The 17,811-nt window shown below is 35.5% G+C and overlaps 1 protein-coding gene across 9 annotated transcripts in view; it reads right to left on the minus strand.

The window, feature by feature from the left end:
- PAM (peptidylglycine alpha-amidating monooxygenase) overlaps positions 1 to 17,811 on the minus strand; it is a 138,753-nt gene that overhangs the window by 17,498 nt on the left and 103,444 nt on the right. For 5 of the 9 annotated variants that reach the window (XM_075137172.1, XM_075137169.1, XM_075137173.1 and 2 more), the window contains exon 15: positions 1,473 to 1,602. In XM_075137172.1, coding sequence (XP_074993273.1) covers positions 1,473 to 1,602 — 130 coding nt within the window. Of the gene's footprint in view, positions 1 to 1,472; positions 1,603 to 6,695; positions 7,002 to 17,811 lie in introns of all 9 variants that reach the window. The other 4 variants (XM_075137168.1, XM_075137166.1, XM_075137167.1 and 1 more) reach the window with 1 other exon arrangement.

Genomic DNA, 17,811 nt, shown 5'->3' on the forward strand with positions numbered 1-17,811 from the left:
GACTCCAGACCACAGCTCTGATCTTCTTCTGCACCCACACCATCTCTCGACATGGCTGATTCATTATGTTCACTTGCTATTTTAGGGAACGTGATGGTTTTTTGTTTTGTTTAAAATCTGTAGGCTCTCCAAATACTGCTTGGTCTCAAACTCCAGTTTTGTGCTTGGGTTGTGGGTATACCTCAGTCACCAGACACTCAAGAGTACATATTTCAGAAGTAAGAAATGAATACAACTGCCAGCCTATTTTCAAGTATTTTTTCAATTCTTTCTTCAATGACACAAAGAACAGCACTTACGTTCATGCGTAGGAGGATGAAAAAAACCAAATCAGTATCAGATTTTACTTAAAGCTTGAGTAATACAAGTTGCAGCATGCGTCATCCTTTCAAATTTATTGGTCTATATTTATATATACTTGAGCTGGAGTGATCACTGATATAACGCACGAGACATAAACGATTGCCTTATCTGCTGCATTATGTTATTTAGCTAAAAATCCAAAGAACTTACCTTCCTCCATAAAACAGTATTCTAAGCATAATTTGTTATTATACAGCTGAGAAAGCTGCCTCCTCTTATTTTCAGAAACTATGCTATCTTAAAATGAATTCATCGGGAGTTGGAAAAAACCCTACTGTTTAGCCTTATAGTTATATATATGGAGAACAGACGCTTAAAAAGAAGATAAAAAAAGCACATTTAAAAAGGGTACTACATAATATTCTGTTACAGGCCAATACTATTTCCTCCCAGTGTTCTGTTACAATTTCATGGTATTTTTTCCAAAGTGTCCATCTAAACAGTTAGACATACTATTTTAAAGCTCAAAGACATAAAGACACTGTACAAATAAGGACACTATACTCTATTTGGAATGTTCTGTTCTTAAAATAATATACCTTCGAGTATATTACTTTACAAACACTAGAAAAATGGCCATTATAAAGTTGGGACTTTTTTTTGTTTTGAGTGACACTAAATGTAGTAAATTCTATCAAATGAGTTGAACAAAGCGTGTTTTGAGAGAGTGCCTTATAACAATCCAATTTTGTTCAGTGGACATAAAGACAAAAAAGAATGAAGATACACTGCAGCTAGCTTTGCATGTCTTCCATACTAAAACATCATTCTCCCAGGCTAATTAGACCTGCTAAAAAACATGGAGAAGCAGGGATAATTAATCTCAGTGAATACCATACTAACATGGTTATACAGTTTAAGGACCTAACGTACTATGTTCTTTTTCTCTGGAGACACATTCTTACTGTCTGAAGACCTAGTAACCCCATCATCTTGAAACTGTCAGTCACTACTTCCATTCTGAGCCTCCCAAAGGCATTTTCAGCCAAAGAACTGAATTTTAAATGGAAAAGGAACTGCAATATGTCTTGTCTTTTCTTGAGAAGATATACAAATAGCACACACCAATTTGACCTTCTAACATGCCATTCAGCAGAGTATCTACTTACTTTTCATCCCAAACATGATCACCTCTGTGGAAGATAACTAGGTTATTTTCAGGGTCCAAAGCCAAGCCAGAAACTTGACCTAGTTTGAGGTCTAACCCAGGCCACTCCACAGCCTCTTCTATGTGGAAATCTGACCAAAGAAACAAACAAACAAAAGACAGACATTCATGTAGCGTATTTATAAAAAAACATGGTTAATTGGCTTTTGGTACAGACTGTTGGGAATTATATGGACGTTTTTTTACATGCAGTATTTCCATTAATGCATTGCAATTTCATTCCAAGCGTAGTTTTATTATAGTAAAGCATGCACAAGCACTGGCATCCTGCTACATATAGGATGACAGAAACTTCAAAACTGCTTTTGACTCCATTCTTTTCTTCATCTTTTCTCCATCTCCATAAGCCACACAGACTCTAGAAGTTTTAGGAGCTCTGTGAATACTTTCTACATTGAAAGATTACAAAAATATACAACTACTATCCAAAATCAGCAGGTAAATTTAAATATTAACCTATCAATGTTTTATTAAAAAATGCGTAACAAAGATTATTAATCCCTAAACCAACTACATATTAGAAGTGGTTGATTCATGACTTTTTTCAAAAAAGCTTTTAAGACTAGGAAATAAAATACAGGGAAGAAAAACAGCCATGAGAAGCAAATAAAACAGTAGTTCTGTGAAGTTTGCCTATGACATTTCTTACAGCCAACATATGCATTAGTTCTGGGTAGTGTTCATATCCTAATCCAAATATTATAGGCATGACTAGGAAATAGATGTCTAAATCTGATGAAAGAGATGAAGAAGGGTAGAATATCAGTCATTGTTTATGACGTAACACACTGTTTTTAAGAATAAATACTGGATAGTTTTTGAATAACACAAATTGGATTTTCACATGAAATCAACAGCACAGGATTTAGCAAGTGAACCACTACTAAAAAGTCGGATACTTCTTGTGTTTGTCTTGAATCATAAAACTCCTTAATTAAGGGAGACAAATTTAGTTTCAACTTAAAGATTAAAATTAAAAATATAAGATGTTTACTTCAATCTCTATTTTATGTAAAAGTAGACTTACACTGATTAAAGGCATGAACAGTCCAAAATTTGAAGAAGTTGCAGAGCGTTGGCTACAAGGATTAATTTCTCACAAATAGACTGCTTAAATGCTATTTGGAAGAGGTTGGTCTGGGTTGCTCTGGCAGTATTAAGAGACAATTGAACAATATTCCCAAAAATAAAAAATGTAATGTCAAGAAAAATGTCATTAATTCTGATTAAAAAAAAAAACGCTCCAAATCCTAAAATGCCTCCTACATGTTAGGAAATCCATCACTCCTTCCTTTCAGAAATTAATTTGTTCAGCATAATTCTGGTATTTCTAACGTGCAGACTTTGTATGTAGGTACTTATAGCCAAACTGGAGGCGAATAGAAAGCAATTTCTTTGCAGTTACGTGAAACTGGAGCTGTTTCACTAGTATTCAATGCGTTTGATAGCATCATGCTGTACTTTGCAACTTTCAGTTCACCCAAAGTTTCTGTGTTTTGGTGTGATCCTGAAAACTGATCACTGGGGTACCATCTAGCCAGGTGAAACACATGTCCCCATTCACAAAGTGCCTGGACATCAGTGCTTTGAAACAAGGCAGATCACAGACCTTAACACACAGCACCCAAGGAGTTTGAGAGGGTTCAGCTGGAAGTGATCTTCTAACGAAAGGAAAAATGAAAAGGGAAACAATGCCCAAAATCTTCAGGTCACCTGTGCAACCCAGCTGTTCTGATAAGCACATCCCACCCTTCCATTTCACTTGGAAGAGATGCAGTCCGAGGAGTAACAGCAAGGATGGGCTGGAGGGAAAACCATTTTCAACAATCTATACAGGGGGAAGATAAAACCAGTGCTGAAAACCTACCACAGGCTAGGAGATATTTTACCTTTGTAGTTTTAGATACCATAGCTAGAGTAGGTGACAGAGAAACTCTTTAGGCTAACACAAACCTAAGACAAATCTACGGCAATCAGCAACTGCAGCGAATCCAAGACAGGAATCAGAAACTGAACACAAGTTTCAAGCTAAAAGAGAAACTGTTAAGAAAAAAATTATACACATTCATACTTCTGTGCGTATTCATACTTCTGTGCAGGTCACAGCAGGTGCAGCACCAGGTATATTCATGGACATGAGCATTTTGAAAGTAATAAAAGGATGGAGATCCAGTGTCTGCTTCCTCACTTGCTCTTTCCATATCAGTCTAAGTTAAGTTGCAGAAAACTTGTGTATGTTTAATGTTAAAGTGCCCCTTGGCCTCTGAGCCTTTACCAAAGAAGTTAGAAAAATTAAAAGGCTAAACATAGGAAGCCTAAATTTTGGCCTCTGTAAAATTCAGCCTCTCAAAAGGCATGTACTATAAAATACAAAATGCTTATACTTACAGTTAAAGAACTAAAAGATTTCTGATAGATCAAAACAATAAAATGAATGTACAGTGAAATACAGGCTAATCACAAGAACTCCAGCCTCTACACAACCTTTAGGTTTTCTCACACTTTTCCAAAATTGGTTTATTATTGTTATCTTTTCTTTTCCCTTTGAAAGTCTCATACTGAAAGTCCTTTAATACAGGTTTATCTTAAGGCATCTAGCTTTTTACAAAAAATTCCTTACTAAATTTAGACTTAATTTGTCTAAAACTGATTATTAATTCCCTACAAAACTAAGTGGTCCGTGGAACAGTTACACACAAAACCAAAGAAAATTACTTTTCCCCATTAAAATATTTTACAATTACTTAAAAAAAAAAACTCAAAAAACATCAGTTTTGTTGTAAATGAGATTTCTAAACTAAGTCCCAGATCTTCTACCTTGTAATTTAGAGTAATTCCTTTCAACAATAAAACTATAAAGAATTATGTAGATTTAGAAGGCAAATCAGCTTTTAATCTCTCTACAAGTGAAAGAATAAAGCCTTCTTTATTGGCAAAATTGCAATTTACTGTCCATAAATCTCTGGAAGTTCTTGCTAGCCTTTAACAATACAAATTTTAGTCATGTTGCATTTACTCCCTGTCATCAGACTAGTCATTTAAATCTTGACAATCATAGGTAAGCACTGCACAAAGGAGTTTTAAAAATTGGAAAATTACAGTGTTTGCCTTAATTAGGAGGTATAATTGTACTGGCTGAAGTGATGTTGAACAACCTGACTGATCAGTTACCAGTCTCAGGGTAATAAGATAACAACAGTGCAGGAAGAGCAGTGGTATAAATTATAAACATAACATTTATAACAACCTTACTTAACATATTGGTCACTTGCTATTTCAAACCAGTCACATGTTTAAAGTTGGAATATTTGCAAGACTTAAAATTTTCAACTATTTTAATTCTGGTGATTTTTAAACAGTTAAATGAGTTTAACAGCAACCACAGTCTTGTCCTAAGAAATACTGAGAATTTTTAAAATTCAATATAATAAAGAATGTTATGAAGGGTGCAAATTTTTTTTTATTAAAGCAAGACAAGTTAAAACACTTCATGTTCCACTTCTTCCTCTGAAGAGGAAAATTCTGTTATGGAAGGTTCTGTTCCTCTAATACATAAATACTACCCAAAACAGAACTAAACATGTGCTTAAAGATTTTAATGGGTATGAAAGTTCTTTTGCCAAAAGATGGCGCTGACAGCTGCTGCCATTCAGAATTTCTGTAGTTAGCAGTATCACAAACACTAAAAAAAAAAAAAAAATTAATGCTAATTAAGATAATTTCAGTTTTCCTTTTTGCCGTAACTCAAAATCGCATAATTTGAAAGTCCATTTATTAATTAGTCCTCCACCAACAAATTCCCCCAAAATGAATATATAGCTACTACAGTAGCTGAGCAAATGCTTTCTGTAGTTAGAATTCATGCCATATGGTGTGCCAACTAAGCCATTTATTCAGTTCACTGACGCTCCCTCCTCTGGATCAGTTAAAACAAGAAGGACATTTCTTTTTTCCCCTCTATATACCACATGCTATTAGTCTGAACTGAACAAACTGGTTTTGCAGAAATGCTACACACACTACTCTTCCAAGCATTTAATTCCAGTGTCTCTTATGGAATTATTTATGATTTACACTTACGTCAGGCATATGGTAACATCCCACCTGTTTTTTACCCCTACGCCAGTAACTTGACAGGCTCTCATTTAACATAACATTGGAAAGTCCTCATCTTTGGTTTTCTGTTAAATACAAACCCCGAATTTTGCTGAATTTTAATACTGTAACAGAATCTCACATACGCGGAGACAATACATGTTAAGATTTTGAACTGAAATAAAAATCAAATGGATGATAAATGGTGTATATTTGTGTGCAACAGTACTTGGAAACATCAAGCTGGCTGTTTGCAACATAAAAGCAAGCATGTGCTGCTACAGCTTATGCATACAGATAACTTTCATGCATACATACCAGTTTCTTTTATGAGATACTCGTCACATGCTGCATTATCTGGCTTTCCACATTAGCAAGTAAGACTAAGCACAATCAATATCACAGAGACCAAAACACAAGTAAAACAAACACAATACTTCCATGATTTCTGCTGTCATAGAAACCTGAAGGGAATGGATTATAATCCTAGTATAATAAACCAGCCTGTCCAAGAATATTTGGACAGCCAAGCCCAATTTGAAATAAATATGCAGAAAATTTTACTTCTCAAGAATTTTTCAGGATTAACTACCACTCCTTCTGAATGAGAGAAAAAACGTCTGATAGAATTACAGCAATAAATTTTATAAAATCTTGTATCTGACAAACCAAGGTAATCAGAAAACTCATAAAATGCATCGATTATCCCAGTGACCATTTTATAGTAGTTATTTGTATAATGAAAATGCTTCACTTCCCGTGACTACTATACCCTGTATTTACCTTGTTTTAGCATAATTGATACCAAATCATTAAGTAGAAGTCTTGGGAGCAAAAAAATTACTCTATGTTCCAAAACGTACCAGTATTGTGCCATTGGTATACATTCTTTCTTAACCCATGGAGGGGGAAAGAACCCCACTGAAATACCTCTAAAATGGAGAACATTTCCATAAGGAAAACTGTCACGTAAAATACTTCCAAGCATCGATATTCCCTTCAGATTTTGCTAATGTGGATCACAGCTCTTACATTGCATTTCATTGTATAAAATTAACCCCTAACCCACCTCCTGTATGTTCTTTTTCCCAGCTTCCCTCACCATGTTTAGGCTGTTGTAAAGAGAAATGTCTGTTCTCTGGTGGCCTCAAGGTAGATTCTAGTCTGTGAAATTTGTGAATTCTGTCTCTGACAAGAATAGTATTGTCCCTCTCATCATGATTTGTGATCTCTCTGGCAAGATCCTTCTTTTGGACTACATTAGCAATCTCAGCTACAAGATCTGATTCTGCCTTTTCTGTAGGGTTATGCTTATGCACATGCACAACATCTTCCCTTTCTCCTAGCAGCTTGGAAAGGAGTGAATAGAAATCACCTGTACAGAAAAGAGAAAAGATAAGAGGAAAGGAGGGAAAAAACAATTATAACAGATCGTGTAGTTTTAGAAAGCTTCAGCAAAGTATAATGTAACAAAGTTATTCAAACAGTCATTGTCAAAAGTAGTATAAGAGCGAACTGTTTCAGCCTCGGGAACTTAATGAGTGAAGACTCTGGTATGAAAAGATAATGTCAAATCTTTATCAACTTTAATTTACATATAAATGTCCACTTTTACCTGACACTCTGGCATGAAAAAAATCATCACCTCTGCACAGATGTTCTTGGGAACAAGGGGAAAAAAAAAAAAAGAAAAAGAAAAAAGTGTGCAAATTTCAGAAAAAGAATATTTATAATGAAATTATCTGGATTTGCCACGCTACTGCACACTTATTCTATTTTTATAAAACAAAGAGGTAAAAATTCTATAGTTTTATCAATTTGTTCACTTATAAAGACAATAATAGACAGCCATGATGCATTTCAAAATCTATTTCTTTGAAATTTGTCATCACGTAAGAAGCTTAGGCTGTAAGAAAACAAACTTTCACATTTGCAAACAGATTCCATAGAGCGTACTGTAGAAAGAAGACACACTAATAAAACAGAGTGAGCCATTAAATTTTCATTTATTAATTCAGTCCGGGTCCTGTCCCTCCTCTTCCTCCAAACAGTAACACCGTTAGTCACAATATCATCTGGCAATGCAGGGAACAGTATTTTCTCAAGCTGCTTGCTAGCAATGCAGTTATCACTATAGCTTTCTTAGACACCAACAAGCATTTCAGTAAATTCCAGAACAATAGCTCAAAGCAAAAAAAACCGAAAATTAGGTATGCAAATTCTAAAACCACAACTTCCTTCACAAAATATTCAAACCACCCAAACCAGTTTTGATGAAGGCAATGTTCAATTCTTTTTGCAGGATTAAATAAAGTGATGACATGATGACAAGATATCCCTCTCCTAGAATTCTCTGCCAACCAGCAGGTACCCAACTTGTTAGAATTTATTAACCAAATATCTTGGTTGCCTGAAACTGTTTTCTGTTCTGTTAAATACAACTGCACCATTTGAATGGAAAGAGACATCCAGTATGCTTTAAGATTTAATGCAAGTAGGTATACTTCTCTGTCATTTTAAGTACAAATCACTCATAATTAAGAATTTATATTATTTTGTATGACAGGCTATAGAAGACATCTTTTTAGAAAAGAAAAACTACAACTAATGAAGCTTTCACCAAAAAAACCCATCCAGAAACCATCACTTGCAGCCTGGGACAGAGGAAATTAAGTCTTTTGGAAATGACCCTAAGAGGATCTGTCATGTTTATAAACAGTTCAATGATTTTGAGTAGGATTCCATTCCTTGCCCTTGGAAATGAAATATCCCAAGTGAAATCTTCTGTCAGAAAAGAATTACTGAAGTAACAGGGCCAATTTCAATGAAATGAACAAACCAAATCAGATAAGAGAGAAAATTAAGCTATATAACAAATACGAATTATTTGCTTCAAATACAATTGTGAAGCTAGAATGCTTCATAATCCTAATACTGTCATTCAACTAGTCGAACTACTGACTCAGAACAAATCCAAATATTCAAAAAGTATGATATAATAGAAGTTTTGGATACAAACCATATTTATTCTGAGAGAGCTTTATAATTACATTAATCAGGTTCAGTAGTCTGTACTTAAAGCACCCAAGAATTGGTGCTGATGTAGAAACACATCTCAAATTTCCTTTACTTAGGAAACATTCGGTATTAAGATATTCTCTACTGGCCTTTTTAAAGCAATTTTAGTGATCTTTGCCTAGTTCACTCTTTCCTAGTTCTGTATCAACAGTCTGATCACTTTACTTGTAATTCTTGGTCACAAAAAGAACAACAACATGCTACAGTTTGTATAAAGGTTTCAGATCCCTAAGTCACAACTCATATGCTCATTCTATTTGAACAATGAAGTTTGCCAGCTTCCTGCTTCAGCCAAAGACATTGCATTCCACGTCTGTTGTGCAATGGTTGCCACAGAATAATTAACTCTCCCTCTAAAATAGATATTGCTTGTTGATTTAGCAAAACAAACAAACAAACACGTGCTTCAGTTTACTTGTCTGAAATTAGCTTCTCTTATTACAAAAGACACTGCTAAGAGATAGGACTTAGTGGAGGACAAGCAGAAAAGAGAGCAGGGGAATCCAACTTAAAAACAACAAAAGCCCAGGGAATAATTTTTAGGACAAGGTGCTTTCACAGAAAATTCCAGTGGTCTTTACAGGAGCTATTAATCAGGGACTCAACTCCTAGCAGGTTGATCAGTTTTGGTTTTTTCCTAGCACTGAGCCTATGATCATAAGATATACGAGGAACTTTCAAACAGTGGAGTACTGAGTAAGATGGTTTGAGTACATCACTATCAGTGGCTATAGATGAGATATTTTCCAAGTTGAGCTTGTCCTATTAGTGCTTTCATTAAGCAGGGGTGTTGTAACCACAACAGTTAAGAATATTTAGGAACTGTCTGAATGTATGAAAAATGGTGGGTCTCAGAGAGTGAAAGTGGTCTGAAGTGTAGCTGCTCTGAAACTGTGATCTTTACCGTAAGTAAATGTGTTTGAGAAAATGAGTATGAAATCTCTACACCTTAAGTTCAAAAGCCTACATATCTGCCCAGCATCTCCATATGCTTGGCACAAACAGCAGGCTGAAGTCTTCTGTCAATTTCTTGGCATCTTGACACAACTCCAAGCATTTACAAAGCAGAAAAGATGTGTGCAGGTGTGAAAGGGAAGAATTGAAATTTCCTGATGACTGAACGTATGCAACTGTAAACTAAACTCCACATATTGAATGGAGGTCCCATATTACTTGGGACCAACTTTTTTCAGCTTTGTTTATGATCCCCAGGCAGATGCCAATACATTTGTAAGCAGCATATTTTTAAGAAATAGTTCAGAATTCACTACAGATAACTAGCAAAGAGCTGACTCATGTTGTTTCTAATTAACAGTTGCTCTCTGCAAAGCAATATCCAGCAAACACCAAAGCACAATCTTGTTGCTGCTTTACAGCTGTCTTGTACTAGCTGGAACAGTTGAAGGATGTTGCTTGCCTGAAGATACTCAAGGAAAAACACCAGCAAGATGCACCATGTTATTTGTTTGGTCTTGTTTGAGATGAGGCAGCCTGGCCTTTAGAATACCTGGGTATGACTAGAAGAAGACATGAGTGAATGAACAACTTGCTCTTGTTGAAATAACTGAAGTCTAGCAGTGCAGGGAAGCTGGTTGATTAGGTTAGTTTCACAGAGGATACTTACATGCACTTCTTACGTGTAAGCTATCAGGACACTTCCTTCTATGTAGTACAGTAAAAGATGATTGGCTGCAAATACCTAGAGTTTATCCTATTCTGGAGGAAGTGATAGCTGTCAAGACCAACATCTCCAGAGTGCAACAATGCACAAGCATATTCTGGTAAGTTTAAACTTTATTACTATGGCGGTTCTACACTAGGAAAATTCATTTACAGAACAGTGTTTTGGAAAAGTCATACAAATAAAATTGTAACATTGCCAACTTCATTGCAAACTGTGAGCTGAACCTCACCTGATTTAAATAAAAGACCAGATTAGTTTAAGGTTAATAAAACAGTTTAGTATATTGACCACCAAGGGTTCAATTCTGGGTAGAATCCCAAGGGTGTTGAACCATCCATGTCTAAAACCAGTCCTTTTTTTTCAGCGCTAGAGTGTGATTTCCCCAACTTGCAGGGAGCAGTCGCTGTCCATGGTCCTTATCCAGCACACCATTATGCTCTTGGAAGTACCAATTTCCAGTCTGGATGAAGTATCTAGCAACGGTGCTGCAGGATCAAGCTATGAGATAGATGGAAAGTTCAGCCATAGTAAGCCTTCCACACAGTTTGAATGTGTAGCTGTTAAGACGTATACGTGAAAACTCATTTTACTGCATTTTAGAAAAAGGGCAAGAACACCCTGGTGGTATCTGAGAATTCTCATCTCCAGAATACGTATTTGTGTCATAATGCTGATACAGTTTCACTGAGTCAGTTCAGATAGGCTCCCCAGTCTGTAACTTTCCAGACTTTTGTTAGGAATCAGACTGAACAGGATTTCAAACATGAAGCCGCTACTACAGCCTTCTGACAAAATGATGTCTTACCACATCTGAGGTAACTGAGGGATTAAGAACAAAAATCTAGCAAGCAGTCCTCTGTGTCGACAGGGGACCGGTACTGCGAAGTTCATCTGTGTGTTGCTGCCGCTCAGTTGGTGTGAATGCTTGTATTGAAAGTCTCCTCTTCTTGAGCATGTCTGATCTGACATGGAGCCAGTATGTTGGTCCCTCCAAACTCATGTCTCAGTCCTATTATGACTGTAGCAAGAGACAAGTTTTCATAGTTGACTTGGGTTTCCTAATTATTTCTGAATAAAATGGAGTGTATTCTGAGATGGCATGTTCTTGTCCTATCAGGATGTGCTTCTGTTTAGTATGTTCATCTGGCAAAAATAGTCAGTGCTTTGCCTTTTCAGAAGTGCTGAGATCAGGATCCAAGTGATATGAACTCCAACCATGAGTTCGCCTCATCTCAAATCTCAGGTAATATCTACGTAATATGTTAAGAGTCATATCTGAGAATGTGTACTTCAGCTGAAGAACTATCTTCCTGATGAAGATATGGAAATTTGGCTGCAAGTATCACCTTCAAGACTGTGCCAGCACGAATAAATGCCTTCCAAATAAACATTTATCAAAATAAAAAGTTTAATTTCCTTTTCCTTCTTTGGCTCCTAGATGAAGCTGCTAAGCTCATTCTAACAGGCATACATATGATAACATTGCTGGTAGAAAAAAGGGGAGAAAGACATGGAAAGACATTGCAGAAGTGAATAAAATCTAATGTCTATTTATTTGAAGTGACATTGGACACAGTTTGGCATAATAGGCCAAAACAACTTTCAAAATGGCTTCTAGTCTGCTATTATTTTTCATGCGAGTCCTACCATACTGATTTAATATGTTGCTTTGATGAAAGCATTGGAAAGATTCCTAAGAACTAAAAATTATTAGGTAAGGTTGTTTTCTTTTTCAAGGGATTTGAGGGGCTGGGGGAAGGAGGCATAGAGGAAGTGAAAAGGGTTAAGCCACTATAGAGATTCTCGGTCACCACCACTATGCCCTAAGTGATGCACACTTCTGGCATAGCCAAACTGACATGTTTGAAGAACAGGAACTGTATCTGCTCTCAAGGCATTTCTAAGCAGCTTACAGAGCTAAACAAAAGATGGAAGAAAAGGTTAAAAACTAAAATCATTAGTTGTTTTCTTCTATGTCTGCATGTCCGTAAGAAGGGCTTTTACTACTACTGCAATGTAAACGCACCTTTCTTTGTTTTTAATTCATTGTTTCTTTTTCTTCTTCAACTGTCAAAATGTTTTAATGTACAAATGTTTTGAGAGTGCAAGCATAGTTTATAAAATCACTAGGTTAAAGGAGTTTGTAACTGGGAAAGAGAGTGTTAAAGGTAAGAGAAAGTATGAAAGAAGATGAAAGAATCTTCACTGAGGATTACATTTTGTTACAGATGCGTGTTCTTCATCAACAAATCAGAACCTGCGACTCAAAATCCAGGCTGGTTGCAGTTTCCTAATTGCCCTATTCCTTCCTTTCCTTCCTGACGAGTAGTAAGTTCCTGACACGCACCAATCATTTTGTTATATTTATAAAAATATTTACCAGCTACTGCTAAATGACTAGCAATAAACACAATGGTTTTACTACCTAGGATTTTGCTGTGCTCATTGCAATATATTACTTACATTTGTAATTCAGGCACACAGCATACCAGTTCTACTTCAAATTTCTATTTCATGCAGTACATACTTGTAAATATATTTCTTCTCACAAAATGACATATATGAGACTATGTTTATTAAAGAGTAGTTCTGCTATCTTCAACTTATTTCTTTTAGGCATCATCATGCTTTAGTTTTTAGAAAAAAGACATGAAAATTATAAAAAAGGAAAACATTTTTATAATAATAATAATATAATTGTTGGTGTGTTTTATATTTGTCCTATGACTTAATCATTTCTCTGAACTCTTCCTATACTAATATAGTGTTGGCTTTCTATTTCTTCAGATTAATGATATTATAAGCAGGTTTTGCAGTTGTTCATTGATAAGTAGTCTTTTACATTACAGAAAATACCTAGGGAAAGTCCCTCTGTAATTTTTAAGAACCAGAGAACATAAACCAGGTGAAGATTGAAACACTCAATTTAAAATGGCTTCCTTCCATGCTTGTTATATTCTTTTCCTGCTTAGGTATGCAGCCTATACCAGCTGCAATTTTTTTGCTTAGTTCTCATACTTCTTTCTTTGCTGTGCTGAAGATGCTTTTATAAAGATTATGAATAACCTTATTCTAACCAAATCAAAGGCTCATCTTTTATTTACAACTTCAAGCAGAATCTTTCAGTGTTGAAACAACATGCAAATCCTCTGCAATATTGAATCTTCCTAATTATACTTCTCTAACTGTAAATATGGCTTTTAATATCTTTCAGTAGCATTTTCTTCCAAGGTTTTTTGTCTTTTTCTCTTAATTTTATACTCTATTTAAGGGATCTCATATAATCTTTGAGCATCAAACATGCATTCCAAGCCTGAAAACATCTGAAGATTTTCTCATATGTCTGACCTTAATCTAAAAATGTCTCTAACACTTCATTCTAGGCATCCAACATCAATACTGGAAAGTGAATTTGTCTTCTGTTTCAAGCCTCATCCTTTTTCCATCAACCTAAGAAATGTTAACCACCTACCAAATTGAACTCCTCTCTTTTCTTGCAACTACACACAAACTAGCAAAGGTAAATTATAACAAATTTACTTTAGAAGGGAATGTAACTCATGGCTACATGTGCTGGCATAAAAATACATCACGTCTTATTGGTTGACTCTACTGCCATAGGATTGCCATGTAATATTATCACAGAAATACACTACTTTATTACCTGAAAAATCAAGGACCTGCTTGCGTGCTGATTCTCTTTTCCTCTTCCTTTCAACACCTATCCCTTCACATTTCCTTCCCCCTTCTTTTTTTTTTTAAAAAAGGAAACAGAGATGAGGCAGAAAGAGGAGGCGCTATACCTCCTCCTTTCACTTAAATCAATCAGAAATTTCTATCCCAGATACAAAAAGCCTCGTTCAGTACATTTTTATTGTAATGAGCTTTTCACAGAAATGCACAAGTAAACAGCAAAATATGCAACACTGAACGGACATTTCAGTTTCTCAACTCACAGATTCGGCTACAACCTAGCAAAATATTTCCAGCAGTGTAACAAAAATGTTATGCAAAAGTATTTACCTCTCCGTGTGTGTGTGTGTGTGTGTGCGCACTCACGTGCAAATATAGCATACAACAACTGAAAATAATTAAAAGATGGGTTAGGCATCCAACAGGTAATAAATAGCAGAATTAATTCAGCCCCCATTTTGTATGGATTATGATGTTAATTTTTCTTACAAGGAAACCTCCTCGTACAATCAATGGGTCATCACTATATATTTATATTTAACCTCATTCAAAGAATTCCCCTCCAAGCACTCCCGAACAAGTGTTTTAACTGAACAGAAAGAATTCTCTTAACATTTCTATTCTATCATCTCTGTTTATGAAACACTTGCTTACACTAAATCACTTCATTATCACAGCCTGTCCTATGAAATTAAGGTCCATAATTACTGATACTTTGATAGAGATTACAGCCAGAACTGTCATTTAGAATCCATTCATTTTGGGTGTCCACCTAGAAACATCTCAAAATGTGATTTTACAGGGTACTTGCATTATATTTTACATCTTATGTTCAAGCCACATTTCCAGTCAGTTTCAGTAGGAGCTATGTATATGCAAGACTTAGCTTCAGTTGTTTGTTTTGTCCATCCTCAAAGACTAGGAAAACAGATGAGGAAATCGGACTTCAAAAAGGTACCAAACTACCTAGAACCATTCAGCAATTCTTATCAGAGTCTAGAGTAAAACACACTTTAATCGGAGAGCATCAAATTGCCTTAGACCATGAAGTCATATTCTTTTCTTTACGTTGTTCTCTATTTCACTCACTATACACATTCTAATCTCTAAAACAATGAGGTAGAAGGCCAGTGAGGTGTTTTTCTATGCAACCTATCTCACCACCAGGACAGCAATTCTATGATTGCAGACTTAAAGCCCAACTTTATAAAAGCTAACTTCTGAATGCTGGACTCAAGCTATAATATTATTTTAAATGTTGGAGATTTAATGGGGTTTCAGTTACAACACTCAGCTGTGAAAAAGGGACCTCACATGAGTCTAGCAAGGACATTGTTAAGTTCACTTGTATTGAACTTCACCATTTGAGTTCCTGGAATAACTTGTACTTATGGTAACCATGAAATAATGGGGGATGAGGTGAAAAAAACCCCGTATCAGCAGTACAACTGATCAATACTGAGAAAAAAAGAATCACAACTTTGACTCTCACTTCAGATTCCATCACCAAAGGCAAAAATACACAAGTTACTTTTTTAATACTAACTTCTAAATTCCCTAAGCCAGACACAAGCAAAAATGTACTTTTGTAAGTGTCACAGTAAGCATTAATACCAGAAATAAGATGAAAATCCCATGTCTCTTCTCTCCCATGTATGTGTAAGTAACGTATACATGTGTACACACGTGTCCTTCTAAAACAAAAAATCAAATCTAATTTTTGGTTTATATGCTGCAAGTGAATTTGCAGTTCAAGCCAGCCTTGAATTTTTTTTTAAACCATTTAAACATAATTATATTGGCTTTACTAGGAAAAAAATTTGCCCCTTCTGCTTCAAAAGAAAGTTTATGATTACATCTAATGCACACAAAATGAGGTATCAAATCATGAACCACAAGTCAAAAAATCAAATATTGCACATCTGATTAACCATCACCTTCCTTGTTATTAAGAAACTACTCCTGCTATTGTGTCTATGCAGCTTTCAGGTTCAGCAGCAGCTGACTTTTTCAATAGTAAAGGCTGCTTCACTGCTTGCATACCAAACCAAACCTACACTATATTATATTATGCCACAGACTACAGCCAGGAAAGTGTTAAACAAACAGAATGAAACACATTTAGGCCTTTTTTCCACAGAGAAAGAAGAGACATCTACCAGATGTGGGGAATGCAATAAACAGAAATAGTTTTTTTCAGTACTGTATCTATTGAACACAGTTTAATCAAACTTACATTGATGAATAAAAAAGACCCATAAATACTACTTGTTTTGCTGGGGATTTTGTGCTTCAGCAGGAACAGGAAACTCTCCAATATGCACAAATGTCTAAATCAAGTGCACTTCCTACAATAATTAACTTCCTATGAACAGTTTATCTTCACCAAACAGTGACACTGCTGTTTCAGAAGCAATATAATGAGGTCAGTTTCATTAAGGTAAGATTTAATACTAGCTTAGATTTAATACTAGCCACATCAAAATTTGTCTCTTTGACCATGCCTCTACCCCCAGATTTGTAAGTACCTCCAGAGCAATATAACAATTTAACAACTATTTCAGTTTTAGTGAAGTAACAGTGTTTACTTCAGTTACCTGAAACTAAGGAGGGTAAAATGAAGTGGCTACAGCATAATGAGTCATCAAGGAAAAAACATGTGAGATAAAATTACAGAATTATGGAAAAATCGTTAAAGTACTATCTTCAGAGCAAATCAAAGGCTGAATTTACTGAGCAACAGCACAGCAGCAATAGAACTAATCAAAGCCTGAGTCTTGGTGGATCTGTGTTCTGTAGATAAGCTTATCATACAGAGTATGTCATGCCAGGCCATAAAGGGAAAAATTTATGTTATAACCTTTACCTCTGTGGAAGTATGTATTTGCTTCTGTGCGGCTTAGGGGTCCACTGTCCCCTCCCTCCAAACTGTAGAATTTTCCTGTCGTTAAGACCTTATTCAAATTTGGTTGATATTGGCTAACTCACTAAAGTTACTTGAGGAGATGGACAAATTGGCAACGCAATTACATAAAACCACTTTGCCCCGCAAAACCGGACTCCAATTTGTATGTAATTTTTATAGGCACATTTTAGAAGATCACTTTCAGTCCCTGGTTTTCCCAGTGTATCTTACCAGGTGCTCATGTGTTCATGGAACCAAAAACCACTTTCTAAAACAGCCATCTGACTTTAGCTCTTTGGAGACAAAAATAAACCCAAACATGATCTGATTTTTCCTTTTGCTTTTTTTGCTTACACACATAATTCAAATGAAGTTAGAGCTTATCAATGTAAAATTGAAGCTAGGCTCCTAGCTCTCCTTAAGAATTTATCTTAAAATAACAATTAAGAACATGAAACAAATTCTCTCGTGGCAACTACTGTGTTTTGATATTTCACATCACGGACCCAACTAATTTCAAATGGGCAAAACAATGCAGTGTGTTTCCATAGAAACACGTTAGATGAGGATGTATACTAAATAGTGGTCTCAGTAAATGAGACTCCATTGCAGAAACGTGGCTTTAAAATACATTCCAAAGACAAATGAAAAAGATTTTAAAAACAGGATCTTGTTTCAACATTTTGTTTCAAACATTAACAAATTCAATAAAACACACAGATAACAAGATCTTCAACCAAATGCTAATGCGTTTATTAGTAACATAAGGATGAAGCAGCTTGTCAGCATAGATCTTGATATAAATTTGTAAGCAGCTAGCTCATT

This window comes from Calonectris borealis, chromosome Z (genome assembly GCF_964195595.1).
Source record: "Calonectris borealis chromosome Z, bCalBor7.hap1.2, whole genome shotgun sequence".
Taxonomy (NCBI): Eukaryota; Metazoa; Chordata; class Aves; order Procellariiformes; family Procellariidae; genus Calonectris; species Calonectris borealis.